Here is a 24,763-nt window from a genome sequence, read left to right as displayed (position 1 = left end):
TCACTAGTCTATTTGCTCTCACTTCTCGCTATCTGTGTTTCAGCCTAGGCAAGCTCGCCATCTAGACATTTTATGTAGACTAAGCTCAAGAAAAAAAAACTATGTGCTGACGAACAACTACGGCTACCGTTACGGTAAACAAAAAGGTGTCTCAGTGGAAACTCAAGTGAAAACGGCCGAGGCCCGTTACAGTACATGTATATGCCATGACATGCACACTATAAGTTAGCACTATACACAGCTCCAAGCAAAAGGGAACACCAAGCTAACCACTACCTGCCTTATTAAGGGGTGCTGGTTCTCCGCGGGGTACATTTGTTCATCAATGAATTTTTTTTTACCTCCTGTTATAATCAAGAAGATAACGAGCCCGTATCTTACAAATGCATCTTTCGTGAGGATTTAAGTTGTTAGAAAGTGGTTAGAAAATGCAGACGCTATTTCTGTCAATATGTAACAACAAAGGTTCGTAAAGGCTTTTGATCCAGCAAATCAGCGACGCTCGCAACACCGCGCTATGCTGCGAAGCTTAAAAACGTGGTACAATAAAATATATTCAAGACGCGTTGTATATGTTAAAATCTGCAATGTATGCCAGCATTATCTCTCTGCAGCATGTCTGTTTTGGCTACAGTGGCAGTGAGAAGCTCCGGTTGAATTCACATAGAGTGAGCATTTTACACGCAGGATTGGGCCATTTTTGAACTTTTTAATTAAGACTTTTACCGCTGGTGCCACTGCTGCCAGTCTATGCTTGATTTCAGTTCCTCAGCTATGGTGCCTAAAGAATTAACTGCATTTGTTGATGAAGTGAACCGCAAACTTAGAGCCGTGGTGAAAGGTTTTCAAGGAGAGCTTTGTAAGGAAACTTCAGACATTCGGGAAATACTCTTGCCAATTTTAAGTACTGGCCTGTCTGCAGTAGACTGGACACCGTGTAGAATCGCAAATGCGTGAATGAGACGTAAATAATACGGCACTGATATACACCGTGTTTCACCTAAGACTTTACAAAATTTTTAAAAATAGGGTTTTGGAGCTAGAAGAACGCTTTTTTGGGCATAACATTACAAGCGGTGTTAGACATCAGAACACAGCTAAGAATTGCTAACTAGCAGGCTGGCTCACTAATACTGTATAGTTAGCTTTTTAACTATTACTGTTGGGCGCCTTTATTATTGAGAGGCGTGTAGCCCACCGTAAGTAATATCCAAAACAGGTTTTAGAATTTGGAAAACAGGTTTTAGAATTTGGAAAACGCGGTTAGCATAGGCAGTGTGGCCCGACAAATTTTTGCTACATCGCGCCAAAATGCGCACGTTTTCGAGAAGCTTTCAGGCAAAGCAACCTGTCCAGTGCACATAACTCCTCAAAACAGCCAAAAGTTTTTTTAGCCACACCGCCAAGGGTTACCGCGTTTTTGAAATGATAAAACCTGATACGATACGGATCAAACCTGATATAGATAGGCTAGCCGTCACCTCGCGTTCCTACATTGACGCCGTCAGTGCGGTCACTGACCCCGTTACGCTGCTGCTTGCTTTGGTGCAGCTGCTGATGCGGCTGCTTCTACTTCGCTTACTCAACGTGAGTTCGGCGGGTTGAATGGTGAATCGAAAGCAATTCTAGGAATAGTCAGCTATTCCCAGTCATTCGTGGAGGCAGCACTACAGTGGCAAAGCGCACGGTAAAGGTGTGTATGAAATTGTACTGAACGGGCATGCACATGAAATTGAAGACTAAAACTACAAAATTTCATCAAGGAGACCCCTTCTCTAGCGAGTGATCAAGATTGCCGGCAGGAGAAATCAGCAGCCATCATCATCCACCAGTGATCTTTAGACTTTTGTCTATGAATAGCTGTAAACGTCGAAATTCGGCATCATAGAGCTTCAAATGAGGTTTATTGTATCGAGGTTGTATAGTACGTGTTGAAATTCAAACGTGTTTGCCTTTTTGCCTCCTTTCCCATCACCAGAGGAAAAAGCTTTGGAGGTAACTGAAGAGTTCACCACGAACGCGCGACATCGCTAGGGGCTCTACGATACGCTGACTTAGCACAAACCGCTGCATCACATTTATAAGTAGCACGCAGGCGTAGGAAATCGTGTCAGCACGCGCCTTGGGCAAGCGCAGTAGTCGGGAAACCGCAACTAGAGTTGGAGAGCAGAGGCATTAATCGCAGAAAATACATTGCGCTTCCTTCAGACATCAGGCGTGTGCTAAATGCGTAGGATATGGTTGCACAAAATGACGAGCTCTGTGCTATGAATTCAATTTTTTTTTCTAGTTGCTATTAATGACTTCATTAGACTTGCAAATAAGTCTTGAAAGTACTAGCTTAAGGCAAAGTAGCAGGAACCAAAAGAAAGGTCATTATAGAATCTGCAGGATTGTGAGTTCTCTATGCCAACTCTCATCTATCATGCTCCGTTCTTTAACAGAAGCAGTATCAGGAGGTCAGCATTAGATAATTTCTAGTTTATAATATTATTAAAATTTCCTGCTAAACAAATCGCCTTTTTTGTTTTTAGCCACCTATTTTGAATTCCTTAGAGCTAAGATGACTGCCTACTTTTAGGCTCCTGTACAGTGCCTTTTCCATTCCTTAGAACCAAGTGGATTGCCTAATGTTTGGCTTCCTTAGCGCCGTCATTTCCTGACCCTTGCGATTAGACCGTCTTGGATATCGAGTTGACAAAAAGAGAGACAGACAGCAGCTGCTGAAGGCATTCGCAGGAACGACCCTGCAATTAGGACGCTTTAGGCGCGCATTGCAGAATGGCATCTTCACACTATGTGCAGTTAGTAAGCGTGCGCCGTTTATTTTAGCGTATATCTAGGTATCTACTGTGCGCAAGATAACGGTCGGCTCGCAAGAACGAGAACAGCGGGTAGAACTCGTTGTTTATCGAGTGTGTCGACCTGTTTGTGTGTGGTCAACTATACGTTCACGGAATAGAGAGGCCTTCAGCTAGCGTGCCATATCTGAACTGTTATTATAACAATACGTATTTGGACCCTGTAGGACTGCAGAAAAATGGGTGCACTACCAAAATAGCAATGAACGATATCGCAACTCTCGTCTTTAACGGTGACTATTGTTCTTGTGGCTACATTTTGTTCTACACTTAAGGTGAAGACGGGTTGTCTCAAGTAATAGAAATTTTTGTCATGTTTTAAACCTTACATGCTTCCTTCTGCATCACTTGTGTTTCATTCTCTACGTAAGGTGGTAAAACTCTAAATTGAGCCATGTGGCTTGAGCTTTACTCTGTTGTGGTCTCATTTAAGGTTAGCCTTCTCTGTGATTTGTACGTTGTTAACAGGGCTGTGATGGCAATTGATGCGCATACTTATGAACGTAGATGCAAAGGTCCCGTATTTGAGCGTAGATTCGAGTACGATCTCGCTAATATTGTGGTAAAGGAACGATGGAAATCAGGTAACTGATGCTTTTTTTTAATATTGATTTGCCTTGGCAGTTATTTGCTGAAGCGTCATTGAAAGTCAGATTTCATATGCTTCGCAAGTGGCTCTGACAACTCGTTTCTTTTGAGCTGTTCACGGGGAGAACATGTGGCATAATCGTTGCTAGCGGTCTGCAAGGTAGCGCAATAATTCTTACGATAAGATATGTTAAAGCCTCATTAGAAGCTCAGCCACCCGTGCTTGGGGCCCCTAATTGTTTGTATAGGAATGATTATGTTTGCGAATTTTTCGAGAGAACAGCATAAGAATGCACAAAAGAATGCCGAAAGGTCATAAGTGTCGATGGAGAACTGCTGCTCAAACACCTAGCCTTTCTGACCATCTGCGGTATCTTCGTCTTATTGTAACCGTTTCCTGGCATTGCATATTAATTCTTTTGCTGCCCTAGAAGGCAGCAAACGCTATTGAGAGGGCATCGTTCTTCGCTACATAAGGAAGCAAGACCAGTAACAGATACAGCCAGGATTGCTATTTGGTTCTCCTAATCTGAAAAGTCGTCTATTGAGTAGCCTCAAATTGACATCATAAGCAGTTATCGTCGGAGATATAATCACCATCACAGTATAATCTTTCGTTAACCGTAAACAAGGGCGTGACATTAGTCTTATACGCTATTCAGTCGGTCATAATGGCGAGTAAGGTTATTGTTGCTTTGTTCTGAAGGTTTGGAACAAGAAAATGTTTTGTACCTCTGCATAAAAACACATGCTATCAAGGCTGAAGGTTGCACTAATCTAAGACCTAGATTATATATGAAGAACCCTTAAACTTTGGAGCACATAGAATACCATGTTGTTTTTACAACGTGCTTATCTTACACCGCACTCTTTCTGTGCCAAATGGGTCTTGCAAGAAGCCGTGCAATGAGGCTACCATTGCTTCGCCCACGAACGCGGCCATTCTTACTACGCAGGTTAAGATATCTTTCATCCGCAAAGCCACCTTAAAAGGCTCCACACCCTTTACCAGTACACTTAATTTGCTTGTACATTACTCACGTTAGGCAGTAAATGAGTTCCTGACGACTTCAGTGAACGATAGGAGCCAGAAATGCACATTTAACGGTATGTTTTTTGATACCTTGCTCTATGCAGTTACATCTTGTCTTGCCTGCATATAAACTAAACAATTTAAATTTATCTTTTAACCATACATGCCGGAGTGAATTTACTAGGGTGTCCGACTCCTGTGCTGTATGTGACAAAGGCAAAATAATTTGCCTATTTACCCCCTGCCCCTTTGCCTTTTATACCATTCCAAGTAGAGTAATGTGAAACTTATAAATAACAAAAATTGGCAGAAAAATGACGCAGGCCCAACAATGTCACTGATGCGTTATGCGTGTCGCTAACGACGCCTGCGTCGAAATGACTACACAAACATTACTGCTGGGACAAAACGCTTCATTCAGCCGATATTATTAGCCCGAAAAACCTCTCGCGTAAGTTACTGTGAGCAAGTGAACCTGAAATGGCCATCGGCGCGGAAAGTGTAGGGCTGTTTGTAGTTTGAGCGCACATCAGCTCTGAGTCGATTGGGCAGAGAGAGCGCACAGGTATAGCTAAAACAACAAAAGCACCCGAAAAGCTACGATTAGGTGAAGTTTATAATCTGCTTTCCGAAGTTCAGGCGCTGCAAGTTCAGACCCACCGTAGGTTATATACGAAAATGTGTACCGGACAAACGTCAGCCAGTGCAAGTTCGTTCAAAACACATTTTTTGTACAGAATCGACGGTGGTGTAGGACAGGCAGGCTGGAACGCTCAACACGTTTTCTTCCGGCATCGAAGATGATTAGCGGTGAGGAATAACTCAATTAATGACCTGGTCCAGAACACAAATCCGCCATGTAGGTAGTGGACTATCCACAGCCCGTCTTTGCTTAGGTAAATATGCCGGTAGACACAGCACACAATTAGCACTCCTGCGCAGTAAAATCTTTTCAGCAGTCAACAGGAGAGGAACGTAAAACTATTTCTATCGATGAAGAGCAGGAATGCCCGCACTTCTTAAGCAGTTCCTTGCAGCAGACGGCGTCAACAACGAATCTCGCGCCTTCTATGAGGAATGCTTTACTTTCCTTCAGTCCTTCTGTGATTGGTTGGCGGATAAATACAAAGTAGTACCCCGCAGAGGGCCAGGCAGTGCCGTTCTTGACTTTTACCTGACTACGGTCACTCGTAAACAGGGGATATTATCCTCTGCAAAAACGACATAAATGAGAAATGATTTCCTCACGCTCTTCCCGGTTTCGTAGCTAAGTGGATGTCGTGGTAAGCACGTCGTACCACCAACTAACAATATATTGTTTCATTTTTTACATTTCTTCTGCTGATCATTCTTACTAAAACAATGTCTGATGTTTATTTTTCTATTACCTCAGGAAACGACACTGTGCCTCTAAATAAGGTCACTTAACCTGATGCACAAAGGTTGAATGAATAAGAAAATCATAACTTCCGCGTTCTACCAGCTGATTTGCCCACGCTCGAAAGCCAATATCAAAATTTCGTAAGTGCCGCTCATACTTCAGAAATCGCTATGTCGCCAGTTAGCGAGAACAAACTCTTTGCCCTTTGTCTGAGATATAAAGTACTGAGATATAAAGTAGACCAGCACACACGAAAATAAAGTACTGCTATTCATACTCATCATAATTGCAACTTTAGATTTCCATACTCAGCTGTAATTACTACTAGTATGGGCTAATCACTATTGTCTTTCCAATGCAGCCTAGCAATTCGTTATAGTCTGTGTAGTATTATCCTGGCAGTCAGAGAGAAAAGCTGTACAGCTGCCGAATCGGCGTTAAAATCTGCTGATATAGTTTCATTGGTATAATTTCTTTTTTCTCGGTAGCAGCGGTTCTTAGCCGGGCTACAGCAGTTTCGCGTTCAAGCCATACCGAAGAAATGCTGTTCCGGAATTCTGTCGTCCACTTGTAGCAAGGACAATGCGCCCCGTGTGTTACCTTATACAAGAACAACGCTCTCGAGCGAAATATGTTTAAAATTTTACCCCCACGCGAGGGCAAGATCAGCCGTGTTTCCGTACGGCCCCGGACGTCATCGCCATCTCGAGGATTGCGCTGTGCCTTCCTGTGTTACAGAGTGTTTTCAAACATAGAAATCGTGTGTAGCCTACATCTATGTATAATTCATACAGCGTAATATTTCCGCCTTTTAACGCGCATGGCCCGTAGCCGGTATCCGGAAATTACGGACCCTCATTTTCGGAAATTATGGCGTTGCGTGGTTTAGATTTTAACTCGTCTGATATACTTCAGGTGAATGCTGCAACAATCCTGAGCTAATCCGCTGACGCAAATCTTGGTTGACTTCAGGAAGTTCTCACGCCACAGGTATTGACAAATATATCCAATGATTTTTTAACTTGTTCCGTCAGCAAAAAAGAAACTAATTTCTAAGGTGATCATGCAGAAATATACTCAATTCTAGCATATGCATCGCTATACAAAGCAATCACTGACGAATCAAGAACTGCCCTGACATTCTCTTTTCAGCTCGAAGAAAAATATCACTCTCTCCTATATTTACCTTCCTTTCATCAAGAAAGGAACTCCTCCGGCGCCGCGCACGTGCTCTCATCCCTACGTGTGCGGTAACCCTCCCCCGCGGTCTTACCCGTGCAGAGGACGTTGCGCATAGGAGGATCCGGGTCGGGGTTGCCCTCACACCAGCCATCACTCGGAAGTGGCTTCAGTATCGAGAATTGTTTCCTCGGCCAGGGTGTCCGGTATGTAAACACGAGGACATTGAGGCCGACATTCATCACTTACTGTGGGACTGCCCAGCTCTCAAGCCTACAAGGATCCGGCACCTGATGGTAGCAGGTCTTTCACCAAGCAACCCTGCTTCATACATTGCCTGGACGCAGGGACCGTACCATCGTTCTCTACTGGACTTCATCAAATCAGCTAACCTTTTTCCATTCATTTAGATCATTCATCCCACCTTCACCCATCATTGATGCCCTGGGGCAATAAATTTCGCTTTCAAAAAAAAATCACTCAATAGAAAGACCACTTACACGCGATCTACTCGTAAACTGGTATATAATGTATTGTCTTTTGTTCCTTAGTTCGGAAAAAAAAAATCTTTCATGGTCTGCTCGCAGCTTGACCAGCAAGCTCTTCATTCTTAGGCTGCACTGTTTAGTAACGTAATACTGGCCGATTGCAGCAAATTTCAACTTCACTTAGAGCATCCAAGAACAGCCATGGCACAGGAATTAATGTATGCTGTGTCCCCAGGAGCACACAGTCCTTTTTCTCTTCTACTTTTTTCTCCTCAAAAATTGCAACTCTAATTTCGCTCGCGGAATAAAGAAGCCACTGAACAATTTCCTATCTTCCTGGAAATCGAAAGAATGGTAAATGCGACGAGGAAACGAACAAGTGAACTGTATATTATATAAATACATTATTCAAAACATACAAGAACCAAAAATCTTTGGTGAGAACATTGGAAATTTTCTAATAGTGAATCGAATATTCTCCTAGGCAAATCTTTGAATGAATCAAACAGTGAATGTTCAAAATTATTTGAAACGAATCGAAATCGCTGGTTTCCGAATACATTTCGAATATTTGGCGCGAATTTAGAATGATTCAAGCAGTCTTCTGCAACAGCTATTTGAAAACCAGTGTCCACCGCGACACCACATAGCATACTGCCGCGATTGCTTTGTGCCGAATGGAGGGTTCAGCACCGCGATGCAGTCCATTTGTGTGATGGTGTTCGGTATAATTATCCATAGCCTCCAAAATCCGGGGTCGCAGCATTGCTGCGGCAGGTTTACCAAACCACGCCTGGATGCCCGAAATCGGATGCCACGGATTATACGCACAGTCTTTGCCAAAAGCAAATAGGCAGCAGGGTTTGTTTCTTATCGCTGTAGTGTAGCACTCATTGCCCCCCTCAAGCTATAAATGTCCGCAAGGTAAGCCAAGCCCTTGTGCTCACCTTTCGAGACCGTTTGATCTTTGGAGCAGTGTAGGAACTCCAGTGTACGGATGAGAAGCAAACTCCATCCGCCTTTTTCGCGAAATGTGGCGCCCCCTGGGGAGCTGCGGAAATTAATCTGCTATTGGTTGAACACAAACGTACGTGGGAGACGCAGGCGCGCTCTGGTTTCACGAGGAGCCAGCTGCGCCTGCAAAGTGGCAAGTGCGTGCTTGACAGCTGCTGCCATCTGTCACCTGCGCCTGTCACTAACGTGAACTGCGCATGCACAGTAGGAGCTGGCGGTTTTCGTTTTCAACCAGTGGAGCTGGAGGAGAAGAGGCGCGCATGCGCAGAGCGGCCTTGTGAAGAAGGAGGAGTGCTTGCTTTTTGGCAAACACGGTATCTTTTGCCTTTCTCTATACTTAGACGTGCCACTTGGGAATTCGGTGTCTTTTCCAGAAAGAAACGGCAATTTCACATGTACGTACTATAAGACGGTCACAGAGTGAATATACTGATTCCTTGTCGTGAATACGTTAGTGAGCTCCGTCTTTTCACAACTGTAGCGATAACATCAAACGCTATAGCGCCGTACCGCAACCCAACCGCTATCGCAGCCGCTATAGCACTTCACTGTTTCGCACAACTGATAATGTTGTACGAATATTCGCCACTAGTTCGAATATTTGTAAAAATGTTTTACACGTATTCAATGCATTTCTATCACTGTTCGATTCCTATCCGGTTCGATTTCTATAGTTAGACTATTCGTGTTCCATTCGGTAGCGAGGCTTCATCATTCGTGTTCGTAAGAACGTAAACATTATGCGCATCTCGCACTGCCCTGCTTTTGCTTGAAGCATCTACGAGATTAAGTCATAGATGTGACTATAATTTTACTGGCATTGGGGCGCTGGTCGTATTTAGCCTCACTGCGCCAGACTATCCTTCATCCATGGTCTTCTCTCTCCTAATCTAATATACACACGAGAAACACACGCCTCTCCGCCTTCCGAAAGCGGTCATTAATGTCCATACCCTACACTGCTTTCTCCAGTCTACTCACAGTACGTCCCAAGAGAGCTCGCCCAACCCATTAACGAAGCAACTCATACTCACGTCCACGACGTAGCGGGAAAGGAGTGGTAGATGCACTGCCATTGCTTTGATCGCCGGACTGAGCGTTGAAAAAAAAAATCTCTCATGTCACTGTTTTATCACGGCGTCCCTATTAATGACGCTGTTTTTCATCTCGGCGCCAAGAAAAAGCGCCACAAGTCTCCCAGGCAGCGCAAAATAACCATAACCGTCGACCTCTAGCAGGAAAGTGTTTTTATAGCTCGGCGAGACAAATGACAACGCGAAGTGTACGCGTCTCTTGGATAGCAAGGCGACAGGGCGGCACATATCAACCTTCTCGTTCTGCGCTATAGCGACAGATACGAGCCTGGCGGTCGGCTTTATCACTTGCATACAACGCATCTTAACACCTGGGCACTGACTGCAAACAGAGCCAGCGCCAGGTGCTCTCTTGCGGCAAGGTACGCCGCTGCAGACTTTGCCGAGAATGGGGTTTTGTTGGCATCGATTATCGTGCGTGCACCGACGCGCCGTGTCAGGCGTAGGCCGAAGGGTTTATAACGACTAGGCGGAAAGGTCAACTGAGGAAAACGCATGGGTGAAACGAAAATAGCCTTCACTCTGTCAACTCTTTTGTTGTGACCTCCATCCTTCTGACGAGCTCAGCTTAATATCTGAAATCTGCAAAGATGAATTAACAAGTGTGGAAGATACGCGGATTCCAGACTCCGGCCGCGGAGTACGCATTTATTATTTATGTGTTTATTTCAAAGATACTGCCAGCCTTAATTTAAGGCCTTAGGCAGGAGCGGTCAGTGCAAAAAAAAATCAAACAGAACATAATGTGAATACATATCGACATTCTCAGCACTGGTTCCGCATTCAAAACTGGATAGAGATCAATGGAAATTGTACACCACGGCTGTTAAAGAAAAGAGTACAACATGGTAACACACGTTTGCGGAATTGCTCATTTTTGTAAAGGAACACTGGGCAATGGAAAATGGTTAGCAGCCCTGCTCTATTGCGTCGCCCACTGTATATCACTGAGGGTATAAAATTTGGTTCTTTACAAAAATACTACAAGTGTATAACGTCGTCGTTGTCGCCCATGTTGGAACCGTCGTCTTGTATATCATAACAGAAATGACTTCATGTTGAAAGAGAGTGAGCGGCCCCTACATGGAGAGAAAAAAGGGAGTGGGGCAGGCACTGCTATCGCAGTCACTCCTCAGCGTCAGAAAATGGTCAAAAGTGCGTGGGTTATCCTCTAAGACGGAACAGTCAAACGTCGCGATTAATTCATCGTAACGCTATGGAGAAAATAATTTCTTCGTATGGGTACGTCAGTGTAGCTCATGTTAAATATTGTCTTCCCAGGTGCTTCAGCCCCCCCCGTCCGCACCACATTAAACGCTGCAGTGACTGACAAACGCAAGAAACAACGGAAGAAAAGCGGCTGCGTTCGCGTCCACTTTTTCTGTTCATGTTTTCTCTTAGCCATTTGTAAACATTACTTCGTGCTTCGGCGCGTTAGATCCACCGGCTGTATGCTATCAATTTCCAGGACCCTCTTATTCTTTAAACGCATAGCGGCATAAAGTTAAGCCTTACCTTCCTGCCCCCGGCGCCCCAACGATAAGCGAGCAGAGCCTTGAAGTGACGCGTTTTCTAAAATGTGCCAGGTTGGGCCTCCAGCTGTGCCAGATGCGCGACCCGCGCGAGAGCGTTGCCAAGGTAAACTGGTTAAACTTATGTCTAAACTGCTGGCATCAATCACCTGTGCCGCCATAGTGGGCACTGCTTGAGGTTAGCAGCGCAGCGGAGGATATACTGTATGTTTTTTTGCCCTAGCCTCAAAACCCTATCAGTCCTGAGCAAATATAAGTGCATAGTGGAGCGAGTGAGCAAGTTCGCTGAAGAATTTGTATTGATTTGTTTAAATAAAACTGAAAAAATTGGCCTCTTTTGTCACTGTCCATCTTGATTCAAAACATTTGCTTGAATATCCGAATTACAAATTTTATCCGCATTGGCACATAATGCGACACCGACACTAAGTGAAGCAAAATAACTGATAAGGCCGGTTATAATGAATCTTTGGATTAAAGCGAAATCATAAATTACGGTTCTGGAGAGCATATGTGCTCACGCCTGCCTGTTTATGGGCAATGCAAGAAGTCGGCGCCACTAGCGCCATCTTAATATAAATGTCGTTACCATGAAGTCGCTCGTTCAACACTCGATGTGAATTTGAGGAACTAAGAGGAGGAGATTATGAACGAAGGAAAATCGGGCGGTCGCAATAACTGCCTTACTTCGGGCCGACGTTTGGACAACGCACTGAGATGAGGAAGTAGGTAAAGGTGAGACACAAAAAGCAGAAAAGGGGCGTTCGATAAGTCCGGAGGCTTGAATTGAAGCGAAAACTTTGGAGCCGAACACAAATCTATCAGGCAGCGTATTTTTTTTAAAGTGTTTCCTTAAAAATTCTCAAAATTTTCACCTCTAGAAATCCGCTGGCAACGAGATTTGCTTAATAGGCAAGCCTACTATTGGTTCAGGATGTGAGGTCACATGATTTATGGACTGAGGAACCTTCACGAATCTGCAATAAATTTATGCTCAACTCTTCTTGGCCTGTTTTTTTTTTTTAACAGGCCACTAACAGTCATCAAACGGGATTTATAGTGCTATTGCTCATTAGGGTGATATCTTTATTCAGCACAGCCGTCTTGGCTATTTTCGCCAATACTTTAGCTATCTACGCTGAAAACTCAAAAAGGTGTTGGAGTGATCATGGGGTCATTTAGCTGAGTACCAATCGTTCTGTCTGCGATCAAGTGAAGTACGGCGTTCAAGCTCAGTTCCACTGCAGATTGCATAACCGTGCTCACACAAGCTCCAGACATAGTGGAAGTTATATTCGCCACACATCAGCAAGCGTATTTTTGTCGCTTGATCATGCAGAATTTCAGGCATACCATACACCGGTGCGTAGTGTCGGTTGTCGCCGGGTTTATTTTCGCATAAGTCGAAGGCTTTTGGAAGATGTTTTTACCCTACTTATACAAGTGCACAATGTATGAAGAATGCGCACTTGGAGTGGCCTTGGAGGAGCACTTGGAGACAACTTGGAGTGGCCGCGCAAGCAGAAGTCCTGCGCCCAGCGCGGGCTCGTGAACTTTCCACGTTAGCCGACACAAGCCGTGTATATTTACATAACGCCCATTTTATCTCCATTGCTTTCACCTCCGTCGTAACACCCGCTACGTTGTATACACTATCCTGGACGACTGTTCACTGATAGTCACAAGTGGCCACTGTGTCCTCTCTAGGAGAAGCGCCTTATCAGAGGTAGCTACTATTCTGGGCCAAGGTCGAGTAGTGGTTAGGTGGCCTATCGGAAAGGGCGCGCTATCTGGCAAAGGGCTCTTCATGTAATGCGTTCCTGATATGAGTGAGCAAAGGAGGCGACCGTTCTGCATTCGAGCGCGAGGAACGAGCCCGCGTAAGGTGTTGCCGTCACCAGCTTGTCCTGAATTGAATTGTTTCATAATATCACATTTCACGTCCTCCGCCTAGCATAGACGGGAGCTTCTTGCGATGCTTACTGCGAATGAGACGCACTGCAAAGCAGCTACTGTAGGCTCTCTTCGGCTTGGCTGCGCTCGCACTAGATGAAGTTTGAAGTTTATTTCTTGAAATACATGAAAAATATGTGCATATACTTACTGGTCATACAGAAAGAGGTCCTAGAGCAATATTTTGTAATGGGACCTCTTATAAAATAATGGATAAACTATTGACAATTGTTAGCAATAGCAACAGCGAACAGTAATGAGTTAAAGCATATCAAGCAAATATTATGACTTATTTGATAAAAGAATACACATTGAAGCACAAAAGCCCTAGATACCACCGATGGGGGAAACACAATACAACAAGTAAACAAACAAACAAAGCAAAAACACTAAAAACATAGCAGACTAGCAGTTGGAAATAAACATTTTAAGCTGGCGTTTAAATGACGATAAAGGTGGAGATATTTTAATATCATAAGAGAATGAATTCCAAAGATTGATGAACGAAAATTCAACTGTATAAAACTCCAAAGTTACTGCGAACTTTAGGAAGCAAAAAATTATTCTTATGTGAAAAGAGTGCAACCTTTGCGTTTGTGATGCCTTTTATGAGTATGAATTGCAGAAGATTATGATCCCTAACTACCCTGCAGTCAAATACACCAATACTGACTTTAATAAGGCTATTAATATGGAGTATGTTAAGCTCATTATACAAAGGGGATGTAGAAGAGTGCCGCGGTTATTTCATGTTAGAATTTTGACAGCTTGTTTCTGAACAAGTTGAAGAGACGATAAATGGGAACGGTATGGCAGCCCCCAGGAAGTTATTCAACAATTTAGATGGCTATGAATGAATGCATAGTATAGAGTGATTAAACTACGCTAGTTAAAGAAACGACGAGCTTTGAGTAATACTCTGATTCCAAATGAAGTATTTTTCTTCTGTAACTCCTGTATATGCCCGACAAATTTTAAACAAGAATGTAGAACAATGCAAAGAAACAAACAGTGATCAGTTGGATGGATAGGATGGCAGTTAAAATACAGCCGACACATGTCGTCTTACATAAGAATACAAACTCAAATGTACAAATACAAATGCGTCACTCACTGAAAGCTGGCTGCGAATCAGTCTTATTAGGCCCCGAAATTTATCCGCACTGCAGCGTGCTAAAGGCTTGCCCAAACCACTGCAGAGTTGCAAAACATTTTTGCTTGTTTATTGGTTTTGCTTTGAGCGGAGCACCCGAGCCCTTACGTGAGTTCCCAGCGGTGCCAGGCAGCAACAACTGACGGCTCGAAGGACTAGAATGGCCGTAATCAAGTTAGCCCACCCTAGCGACGTCGAGGTTTCGCTGAAATATTCAGCCGCAATCCCGGCAGCGTCTTCTTGGTATCAGCTAATCCGCGCTGGAGGAAGGAATCTGCCAATATCGCGCTTTGCTGCAATGGTTGTTCAGAAACTAAAGCGATCCAGATTTGTGCCTCCACCGTCCAATGACACAAGCCCGCGGTGAAAGTTAAAGAGAAGTAGTTGCTATCTGGGAAGTATGGCGGTTTTTTATTGAATCCTTTATCTCATTTCTAAACCCTGCCAGCGCGATCGCACATACCAGAAATTTTCCTTAGATGCGTTCATATTTAACGGCCTAGTTGGGCGGACATCTTTAATAGGCGCCTCCTTATTTGCCAGTATTACATTATTTCTTTTCTCCTTCTTTACTTCGTATGAAGTTTTGTTCACGTTTTGTTGCAGACAGTTCCTGATGACCAAAACTTAGCATCTGATCAACTCGTACATTCAGCAGGTGCAGTGCACACAACTGCCGCTCTTAAGAATTTTTTTTTCACTTTAGCTTATTTATAACACATGCTTACACTGGACCGACGTGAACACGTGACAAAAAGCAACTCCTCTACTTCATGTCAGAAGAGTGGCGGGCCGGGCTAGTTGGTGCACGTTTGTCATTTTTCGAACGCGCTAAAACAACATGGACAAAGAAGGAACAGACATGGACGAGCGCTCGTCCATGTCTGTTCATTCTTTGTTCGTGTTGTTCTAGCGCTTCCGAAAAATGTCATACTTCTTGTCATAATGCGAGTTAGAATGTACTATATCGTTAAGGATAAAGACAATGTAGTACCGATAACAAGAAGCACAGGAAACTGCAATCAAGGCATTTGAATAAACACTTAGCATAAAGTCTATTACCGCAATAATTCAAATTTTTATGTAAGTACATGAACGCAACAGTTATTCCATATCACCTGAATTTAGTTACAGTGAGTCCTGAATGCTTTCAAAAGCGTTACAAATCAAAATAACCACCACCAGCTTTATTCCTCGGCTGGATAAAGGAATAGGATATACACGGCGTGTCAGGTAAAATGAACCCGGGAATTAAAAAAGGAGCGCCCCCGAGCTGGGTGAAACCAATGACATATTGTTGTTTCCCGTTCTATAGCGCTCTGCACAGTATTTCTAAAATTCCGCTTAATTAGGTAATTAGCTAAAATTAATTGTTCAAAAAATTTTAATATTCACTTTAGGGACACGTACATTTCGTTAAGTTGCAGAGGGGGTTACGAAACAACCGATCCAATTTTTTGTACGAACGTATCTCTACATGCTCATTTTTTCCAGCCTTTAAAGAAAGCCCGCGAAATATGTAAAAAATCCACGCGATTGAGCTCTAGCGCTACCGTAACGTAGGGCCGCCAACCGCGTTAATAATAATATTAATAATTGGCTTTTGGGGGAAAGGAAATGGCGCAGTATCTGTCTCATATATCTTTGGACACCTGAACCGCGCCGTAAGGGAAGGGGTAAAGGAGGGAGTGAAAGAAGAAAGGAAGAGAGAGGTGCCGTAGTGGAGGGCTCCGGAATAATTTCTACCACCTGGGGGATCTTTAACGTGCACTGACATCGCACAGCACGCGGGCGCCATAGCGTTTTTCCTCCATAAAAGCGCAGCCGCCGCGGTCAGGTTCGAACCCGGGAACTCCGGATCAGTAGTCGAGCGCCTTAACCACTAAGCCACCGCGGCGGGGCTCCAAGTGCGTTCTGAATGAGCAAAACGTGGGCGTTCACCGTCTCGAAGTGAGCGGTAGTCTTGAAAGTGCGTCAGCACATTCTTCCTGAACGTGGAAAGCGCGCGGCGTGATTTGCAATGGATGATAGGCGAACCACCGACAGCCAATTGAGAGGATGCTTTTATTGAGACCATCTTACAGACAAAACAAAAACGGAAAGGAAAGCAGTGAAGTCACGTATCTATAGGTAGCCTCCGATTTTTTTTTCCTTCTTTTTAACGTTTTGCAGGCCGTCGAACTGAGCGGCGGCTGCTCACTTGGGCACGGTCAAGGGCACGTTTCATTCGTTCAAGGAGGGGGATGAAAAAACTTAATTCCAAGCACTAAGGTCCAGTGAAGAAGAGCGGCATTGTATGAGAATGACAACAACAACAACAACAGCGCTGCCAAGGCCCGCAGATAATCTGCCGAGCCCGAGTGAAAGCCAAGTAACACAGTTGGGAGCGCTGGGATATGGTGGCGCACGAGCGCAGTACACGGACCTCTAGAATTTCGCCACCATCGAAATTCGACCGCCGCAACCTGGATTGAACCCGCGTCTTTCGGGCCAGCAGACGAGCGCCATGACCATTCTGCCACCGCGGCGGCTGTGTGGTATTTTTTATCTATATTTCGCGGACTTTCATTCAATGACGGGGAAAAAAGACCGCATAGGAGGTACTTCGCTATAAAAAAAAACTGATCGGTTATTTCTTAACCATCTTTGTAACTTTAACAAACGCACGTAATCGTAAAGCGAATGCATGAAATGTTGCATAATTATTCGTACTCAATTAACTAATTAATCGTAATTTAAACATACGCTGAGGAGCAACACACGACGAAAACAATATGTCGTTCTTTTCACGTAGCTGTGCTACGCGACTTTTTTTTTATCCTTGGTTCAAGTTATGTGAAGCATCCTGTATATTGCTGTATCCTGCACACAGGAACCTGCGTCAGTGGCGTAATGGAACATAAACAGTACTCCCACACCCCTCCCTCCTTGTTTTCTAGCACGAAGGATCAATCAGTGCAATGACACAAGTCGACAGCCTGTGCGCCTTATTGAGTCCTTACAAGCATGGCCTCGGCAAGGCTCAAGGGTCGTGTGATCAGCGTAGCGAGCATTAAATGGTTGTTACCTTTTGATAAATGCCATCTCAGAACCTGTGGTATATACCATACTCGTAAAATTTTAGTCGATTTCGTCATAAACTGTGGATTAATAACGACGTGGTCCGCAGACTGATTAGTGGAGAAATTGAAGACAAATAAAAAAAAGAACCGAAAGCATTGGTGAACATGCGCCCAAACTGAGATGCAGTCTTGTATCCGCTAAGTTCTACACGTCCAGTGCTGAACTACTCCCTACTTCAACGAGATAAAATCTTTGCTTTTATCTCCCATCAGCACATCTGAGCCTAGCAACAAAAGTAAGGAATTTACATATACGGAGGTTAAACGGAAGGAAAGGGAGGAGGAAAATAAGAGAAAGCTTATTAAAAGGCATGGTTCGATACCCTCCGCAGTGGGAAAACCATAAGGTGACTGAAGGAAAAAAAAGAAGCAAAGAAGGGGGAACACTTTAAAAACCAAAGGATCTTTGTGGAGCGAAAACTAAATGATCCGTGCCAGCTATCACCCCAAATTTTGAATATGAAAAGTGGCTGACTTACATGACAGTAAAGATGTGCAGTGAAGCCACCTTAGAAGCTGCTTTTCAATGCACAGAAAGGCGTCGTTCGTTGCATACGCGATACAATGCTATAGGTCCGGTGATGTCGTCGCTAAGTTGTGGCAGCTGACACTGGCGTATCCGCAGTGAAGACGACACACGTGGATGCAAGTTTTCTTCAGTATGCTGCCGTATAAAGAAACAGAATTAGTAAAACTGTAAAAAAGATCGTCTCACATTACTATTTAGATAACGAATGAATAACAGGAGTGGTGGCGAAGGTGTCACAGATTAGTGAGCAACGGAAGGATACGCAGAAAGGGAACGCGAAGAGCAGAGAATGGTCCGTTAGATCCGCACGCTACGCCGAATTCGCGTCGTCTACACGATGCACGCGGCGACCAGTGTTCTGGGCGACGGTAAGAGGAAGCAGTTGGGCGAGGGTGTTTGGCGCGCGGAGCTCGCGGGCGTCATGGCCGCGTGGACGGATGATAGGCGGCCGCTTGGGCGTGGTGCGCGAGGGAGAGGAAGCCGCGGTGCGGTTGAGAGTGAGCGTGACTTGTCGTAGGAGGGGGCTGCCTGTCCTCTGGCTCTTGCTAGTCACCGGACAAGAAAAATATTTCTTTCGCGGTGACACGCAACTTGGCGGGCAGGGAGCTCGCGTAGTGTATGGGATCCAAGAAAAGTGGGCAGCGAGAGAACCGTTAAGCCTGGCCCCCATGGAGCGTTTCTTCGCGCGCGAAAGGCAGCGGGTGTGAAACGCACGCGTCAGCCCCGCCGAACTTGTTACATCATGGGCGCTTCTTGCGGCCGTGGTTGTGGAAGTTCGAGGACGCGGACGCATGCTATTATCTCACCGGACTCGTTACCGCGTGCGAAAACGCTTCATTCGAGCCAGGCTTTAGAGTGTGGCCAAAGAAAAGTGTGAATGAGGCAGCGGCTACGGTTATGTGTTCATGCCTTTAAGAACTAGCCCTTAGGGAACCATTAGACGGGCGCTTGCAGGTGTCAGCTCCTCATTGTTTTATACAATTAACTGTCTCTTTCTTTGGCGACTTGGTGAAGCTTAGTTAGCTAGACTTGGTGGAGTTAAGGGGGAAGTGAGACCACGTGTCGGATGAGGCGAAATGAGCAAAAGAGAAATAAAGCCAGATAACGCAGGTTCGTATTAGAACTTCGGCACTGCTGTGGAGCAGCTGATCTACGCGTTGCCTTAAAAAAGTGCTGGCTTTAGTGAAGATTCATCAACAAAGACCGAAACATTTTTTGCCTTCGTTCACATTGTGGAATGCAGAGGAGGGCGCTGCACTCTTCCCTGTCTTCTCGCCGCGACAACTCGCCTTATTCCGTTCGAGGAAATCGAAATGAGGCCGCGCCACAAAAAAGATTTGAAGCAGTATCAAGTGGAGCCAGCAACTCACGAGCTTGGACGCGAGTCCGTCAACGATAGCCACGTGCAACTTTTGAAGACACCAGAGCGCAAAGTAAAGCGGGAGATCACATTCGCTTGACCATATGCCGGTACCAGCGAGTAGTGTTATCGATTTTTTTGTTCTTTTCTGTAGCAGAAAATTCCTACTTATACCTTTCTTAAGGAAGGCAGAGCGGGACCGGAAGGCGTCGCTCCGAGAAGGAGCGTTAGCGTTGCGACAGAAAGCAGCCTGCTCTTGAACCGGTACTAAGAGAGAGCTTATCAAATAAAAGGCAAGCAGGGCAATTACGAAACTTTCCGTTTTCTTTCCAACTGCTTCGTCAAAGATACTTCCCACGTCAATGCTCAGTTTCATTTCTTATGCCGGTTTCTCTCTCCGTTTTACGCTGTGTCCTGAAAGAGCGGATGTTCAGATAAGCGATGCCGTCAGAGGGGTTAAGAGACCGATGTACACGTTGCCAAAGCGAGCTCCGATATCTGGCAGTGGTGCGGGGATATGTGAATGAAATAATTGAGCTTGTAAAATTTCATTTCTGCACATATATGTATCATTTTAGTTCTCGTAGACGTGAACGTATGTCTAACTGGTAAGCCTTTAGAAAGTATCTTGTTTAAAAAAAAATCATGTAACCGTTACACATCCCGGGATGGAGAAAAGGTAAGGGCGAAACGGATGAGGATGTAGTTCCGGAGACGCTGGTGGAGTCAGAAATAAGTCGCATTGACGGCAGGCGGACGTATTGCATGAAAAAGGATGTTGCCTGCGACAAAATCCGCTGTGACACTGCTTTTACTTGCTGACACGTTTCGCAACACCCCCAGCATTATGAAAAACAAGTGAAATGAAATCAATTGAGCGAAGTAATATAGTAAAGTATAGAAAGCACAAAATATCGTGAAGCCGCTTTGCAAAATAGCAAAGACGTGAATAAATGGTAGGGATTGTTTAAGTAATATTTCCATAGAACTGCTTGCCGTTTTTCATAGGCATTGTTAGCATTTTTGTAGGTAACTTGGTTTATTATCTGTCAAGTACATTTTCGGTTCTATTGTGGCATCATTGTAAATAGGTTTCGCGTATTATGATGTATGTTGTTCCTATTATTTATGTGCATTTCTTTTGTTCCGTGCGCGATCAGGGTTATGCTGTTGTGCTGTTGTTTTGATGGGGATATTAAGCTTACCTTAAGCCTGATGTTCGCGAAACACACTGCTGTCGATGTATTCTTGGGGCACTGGGTGCTACTTTAAGCTGCATTACGCAGCTATTTGCCCAGTGTCCCCTTTTCCCACTGTAATGTGTGTGGAGAAATAAACTTTCAATTTCAATATTCACTAAGCAACTTTTTGTTTAACGCGGTTGAAGTTACTCCCCACGTCAAATTTGCTTAGCAGTACGAACGCACATGGCCTGATGTTGCAGCTTAACGTTTTAATTTTTTATGCCTGGAACAGCTTGGTTGCTTTATGTAAGCCGGACTTCATACATCGCGTGAAAAATACTCTGCTGGCTGGTGCGCGTAATTATTCCGCTGACACACGGACGCATGGTGTGTAAAGTTATAACGTCGCAATATTAAAGCCGTCGTAGCTAACACAAGACACAAAAAGCTGTTTCGGCGGCGGGCAGGGAGCGAACGTTATCTTTCCACCTCGATGTCTGCGCAAAGGCCTTTGTCTAAGAACTGCATGCAATATTTTCAGCAGACATTCTATGCTCCACGCGTTCTTCTACATCTCAACGTATACGGCGCCTCAGTGACTGCAGCTCAGTGTACCGTACTGTTCAATGTTTCCAGTCCATTGGGTTTGCTACTCGGTCACGCGGAGGGTGTTTAATGGTATCCCTAAAACTTCAAAGCTCTGAAGTTTCAAGGATGCCATAAAACTCTGCGAAGGGTAAAGAAAGAGGAAGGTTCTCCGCACCTTTCATAGATTTAAATCACCGATGGTAGGTTACTACTTGCACTACAACAAGTACAGATGAAAACCCAGCAGCCTGGCAAAGTTTTATAGGCTCGGTATATAAACGCAGAACGTGTAAATTTACCCCCTTCACAGTGTGTTCATTATATTCACCCTACAATCACCTTTTCGTGGGGAAGAGCCGGTTAAAAATGCGGCAGAGAACCGTCACGAAAGTGTTTAAAGAAGTCCTTTAGCCGACAGCTTACAGCCATGCTTCTGCCACTGTCGAGATTTCCTACGGTAAGAACGCAGTTTATGTTGTAACATTACCGAAAATGAACGCTCCAAACGCAGAAAATATGCGCTTCATTCCACTTACAGCATGTCTGAATCCATCATTGCAAGAAAAAAAAAACGAGTGCTGTTACTCCGAAGCATATCCGGGTTATAGTAGCTCGGCTAGCGTATATAAAATGTTTTGACATTACTCAGAGGCGCTTCTTTCTTGAAGTGCCGATATCTGTAGTGCATTATCCGAACGAAAAGAATTATGTCAAAATTTCACGTTCTTCTTTCGTTATTTGTGCTAATAAGCTAACACGTTAGATAGACCCTTGATCAAAAAAGTCTGCAAACCTCATGGTTTCCTTTTAGACCATATCGGGTTACACTTACAGCAACCCAGAAAACTAAAAGCTTTTGAAAACCAAAGAGTGCGATTTTTTTATTCAAAGCTTGACGGTTGCAGTTAGCGTATTGCAGTACGTCTGAAAACAAATAATTTTTGCCTGAAGATTCGTGAGCAAGGCTGTAGGTGCCAGTGTTAATATCTCCCCAGACACGACCAGAATGCGCTGTAACGTCTTTCTCTCTGCATAGGCGAACAAAAAAGAAAAGGTGAGTTTTGTAAGGTTGCTTCGAAAAACGGAACTACAGAGTGCTCCAAGAAAAATACTAACAAGCAAAACGACCACAACAGCGGAGGCCAACCTCGCAGGAAGCAACGCACGCAGGAGAGTATTGCCGTCACGGAAACCAAGTCATCATCGCGTAACCTCATATCTACGTGTGCTGCCGTCTCAAAGCGGAGACGGAACGATGACCACCGGGTAACAGTGCGCGCGCCAAACCGGAAGTAAGAGCGACGAAAGCGTGACGTGTTTCCCTACTTCCCGTGCGCAGCGCCGGGTGCTTGTTGGTCCGAAGGCGTGTAATACCCCTGTCACACGGGACTTCTTCTCGGCGTTTGCCGTAAAGTTGTCTTATTGCACTAAAGGAGGAAAACCGAAAAGGAGCAGCGACGCTGCTACACGGCAAATCCAAAGGAGCTAGAACGCGGCCTCCGTGAATGCCAAAAGTCACCGCTGTGTGTGGAGCGGCGCTAGTAACATTATGAAATTAAAGCAGACGGTAGCACTTCAGCTAAGAGTGCATTCGTTTATGTTAGAAAAAAGTAGCTATCACGATAACAAACGAGCGTTCGGACGGTGAGAAACGGATATTTTGAAATAAAGTTTCTTTTTTTTTTTTCATCGTTCTCGGTCCGACCACGGTAGGCGCACTTTTCCGTTCGGCTCCTCGTTGTGTTCGAGAAGCGTGCTTTGTTACTTGTGTCTTTGTGCACACAAGCAAACTCAAAACACGCACTCAACAAAGAGCAAACGAAGAAAAAACAGTAAAGCGAGATGCGCAAGCACGTGTGTGTCGATGCGGCTGCTGAAAAGCGTTCCAAGTCCTTTCTTAGCAGTGTGGATGCCTTTAGTCATAGCCTCTTCTACTGTTAAGTGCACTGTAACGCAAAATTAACCATTGAATAAGATGAATTAGATATTTTTTACGGTTTCAAAACTAAAAATTGCGCCAATTTTTTATTCTTTGAGCTCGCTAGCTGGCGCTGCCGTCTGGGTTGCTCCTTTAAGCAACTTTAAGGCCGCTGACGGCCGCCTTTATTGCTACGGAACTTTATCGCAAAGGTCTCGACGCTTTGCCGTGTAGATGCGCGTCACGCGCTTTTGGGGCAAAGGACCTTAATTTCTAAGGCCTTACAAGTGCCCGTGTGACAGGGGTATAACATCTGCGGCTGAGCCGAAAGGGGAACCGGAAGTGTCGGGTCCATGACCCCGCAAGCCGGACAAACGTAAGGTTGTTTTGTTCGTACTAAAACAAGTCTACGACTTCAAAATTTTTGGATTACAACAAAAAAGAGCTAACCTTTGCAGAACTGCCGAGAGAGTCACCCATTAGACGTAACGCAACCTAATTAAGAAACCGCGTCGAGGACTGCAAATTTTCATTCGCCTGTAATAAAAATGGCATAATCAGTCCAATAGGGCGTTTATGAAAAAAGAATACTTCACTTGTTTGTGCCACTTTATTCCTCAAACTAAGCACCCAATTTTCAGTGCATGGGAGATCTGAGAGAATGAATTAGATAATTAAGTTCTGTTTATCTTTGTCGCAACGGGTGGTACAACCATTATTATGGCGCAAGAAATCCTTATGTCGTCTACTCTATTGATGTTTAACTATTCTGAATATTATTTTTGTCATTTTGTTGCAGTTTTGTTCACTCATTACTTTTTGAAATCCGCGTTTTCTTGTTTCCAAACATTTCTAAACATCTCTTTTCTCTCAAGGTCTGTGTATTTGTGCAGAGAACCAGTGCCACATGTTTAGAAACAATTCAGAGTCTTTTCATATCCCAAAGTGTCAACGAGTTGTGTTCCTCTAAATGACCTCGAAGCGACGCAATTTAAAGAAAAAAATTGAAACCTAAGTGAAACCTAATCACTCTACGAACGGAGAGAAGAATTTTTTGCATCAATAAGGTTCTGCTTGGAATACGATAGAATTGTCTTTTCCCCTTCTGGTAAAGGTGATAGAATTCTAATTTTGGTTAGCGCTTTCCAAACGCGCAAAATGTTCACCAAGGGTGGTATTTACGTTTTTTTTTTCATGTAAAGAGCAAAGGATTTCGCCAAAGACAGAAGTCTTTCATTATCACTCTTTTCCAATATGACGCGGTAAGCTCTGATGAGTGCCTTCAAGCATGGACTTCTTAGGCGACGAGCCGCCGCTATGAAACGAAGGAAAATAGCGGGCCGATAACTTAGTCTCGCTTCTCTGGCTGAATACGCCTGCTTTTGCTTTATACCCAACAATTCTGGACAAAAACAGTTGTGAGCGCGAAACCTTTTATGAACTTAACTTTTTTCATATAATGTAAGATTTCACTATAACAACCAATATACCCGGAGATCACCCGACGGCAGTATTTTTATCTCTATTAACATTTTTGATATTTTCAAAAGCATTCCCCATTGATTTTTTATGGCAGTCTTAACTCTTGGATGCGACGGATGGAAACCGTTTAAAAGAAAGATTTTGCTACATATCAGAACAATGGACCACTGTTCAAAGCTCTCAGCGTCGAACAAAGACGATTCGACTTAAATAATGGATCACTGTGAGCAAGTTTTTTTTGTGGAATCTAGTTAGACGGGCGGGTGAGGACCGCTAATTGTAAATAGCCAGACAGCTACATTGA

The 24,763-nt window shown here is 44.3% G+C and overlaps 1 protein-coding gene across 3 annotated transcripts in view; it reads right to left on the bottom strand.

The window, feature by feature from the left end:
• LOC144136788 (uncharacterized) overlaps positions 1 to 18,299 on the bottom strand; it is a 48,594-nt gene extending 30,295 nt beyond the window's left edge. The window contains exon 1 of one of the 3 annotated variants that reach the window (XM_077669415.1): positions 17,878 to 18,299. In XM_077669415.1, the coding sequence (XP_077525541.1) occupies positions 17,878 to 17,879 (2 nt within the window). In that variant the 5' untranslated portion in view covers positions 17,880 to 18,299. Of the gene's footprint in view, positions 1 to 8,477; positions 8,581 to 9,578; positions 9,726 to 17,877 lie in introns of those variants that run through there. The other 2 variants (XM_077669413.1, XM_077669414.1) reach the window with 2 other exon arrangements.
• Positions 18,300 to 24,763: the final 6,464 nt, after the last annotated feature.

This window comes from Amblyomma americanum, chromosome 6 (assembly GCF_052857255.1).
Source record: "Amblyomma americanum isolate KBUSLIRL-KWMA chromosome 6, ASM5285725v1, whole genome shotgun sequence".
Taxonomy (NCBI): Eukaryota; Metazoa; Arthropoda; class Arachnida; order Ixodida; family Ixodidae; genus Amblyomma; species Amblyomma americanum.
This window is presented reverse-complemented; position numbering and strand designations above follow the sequence as displayed.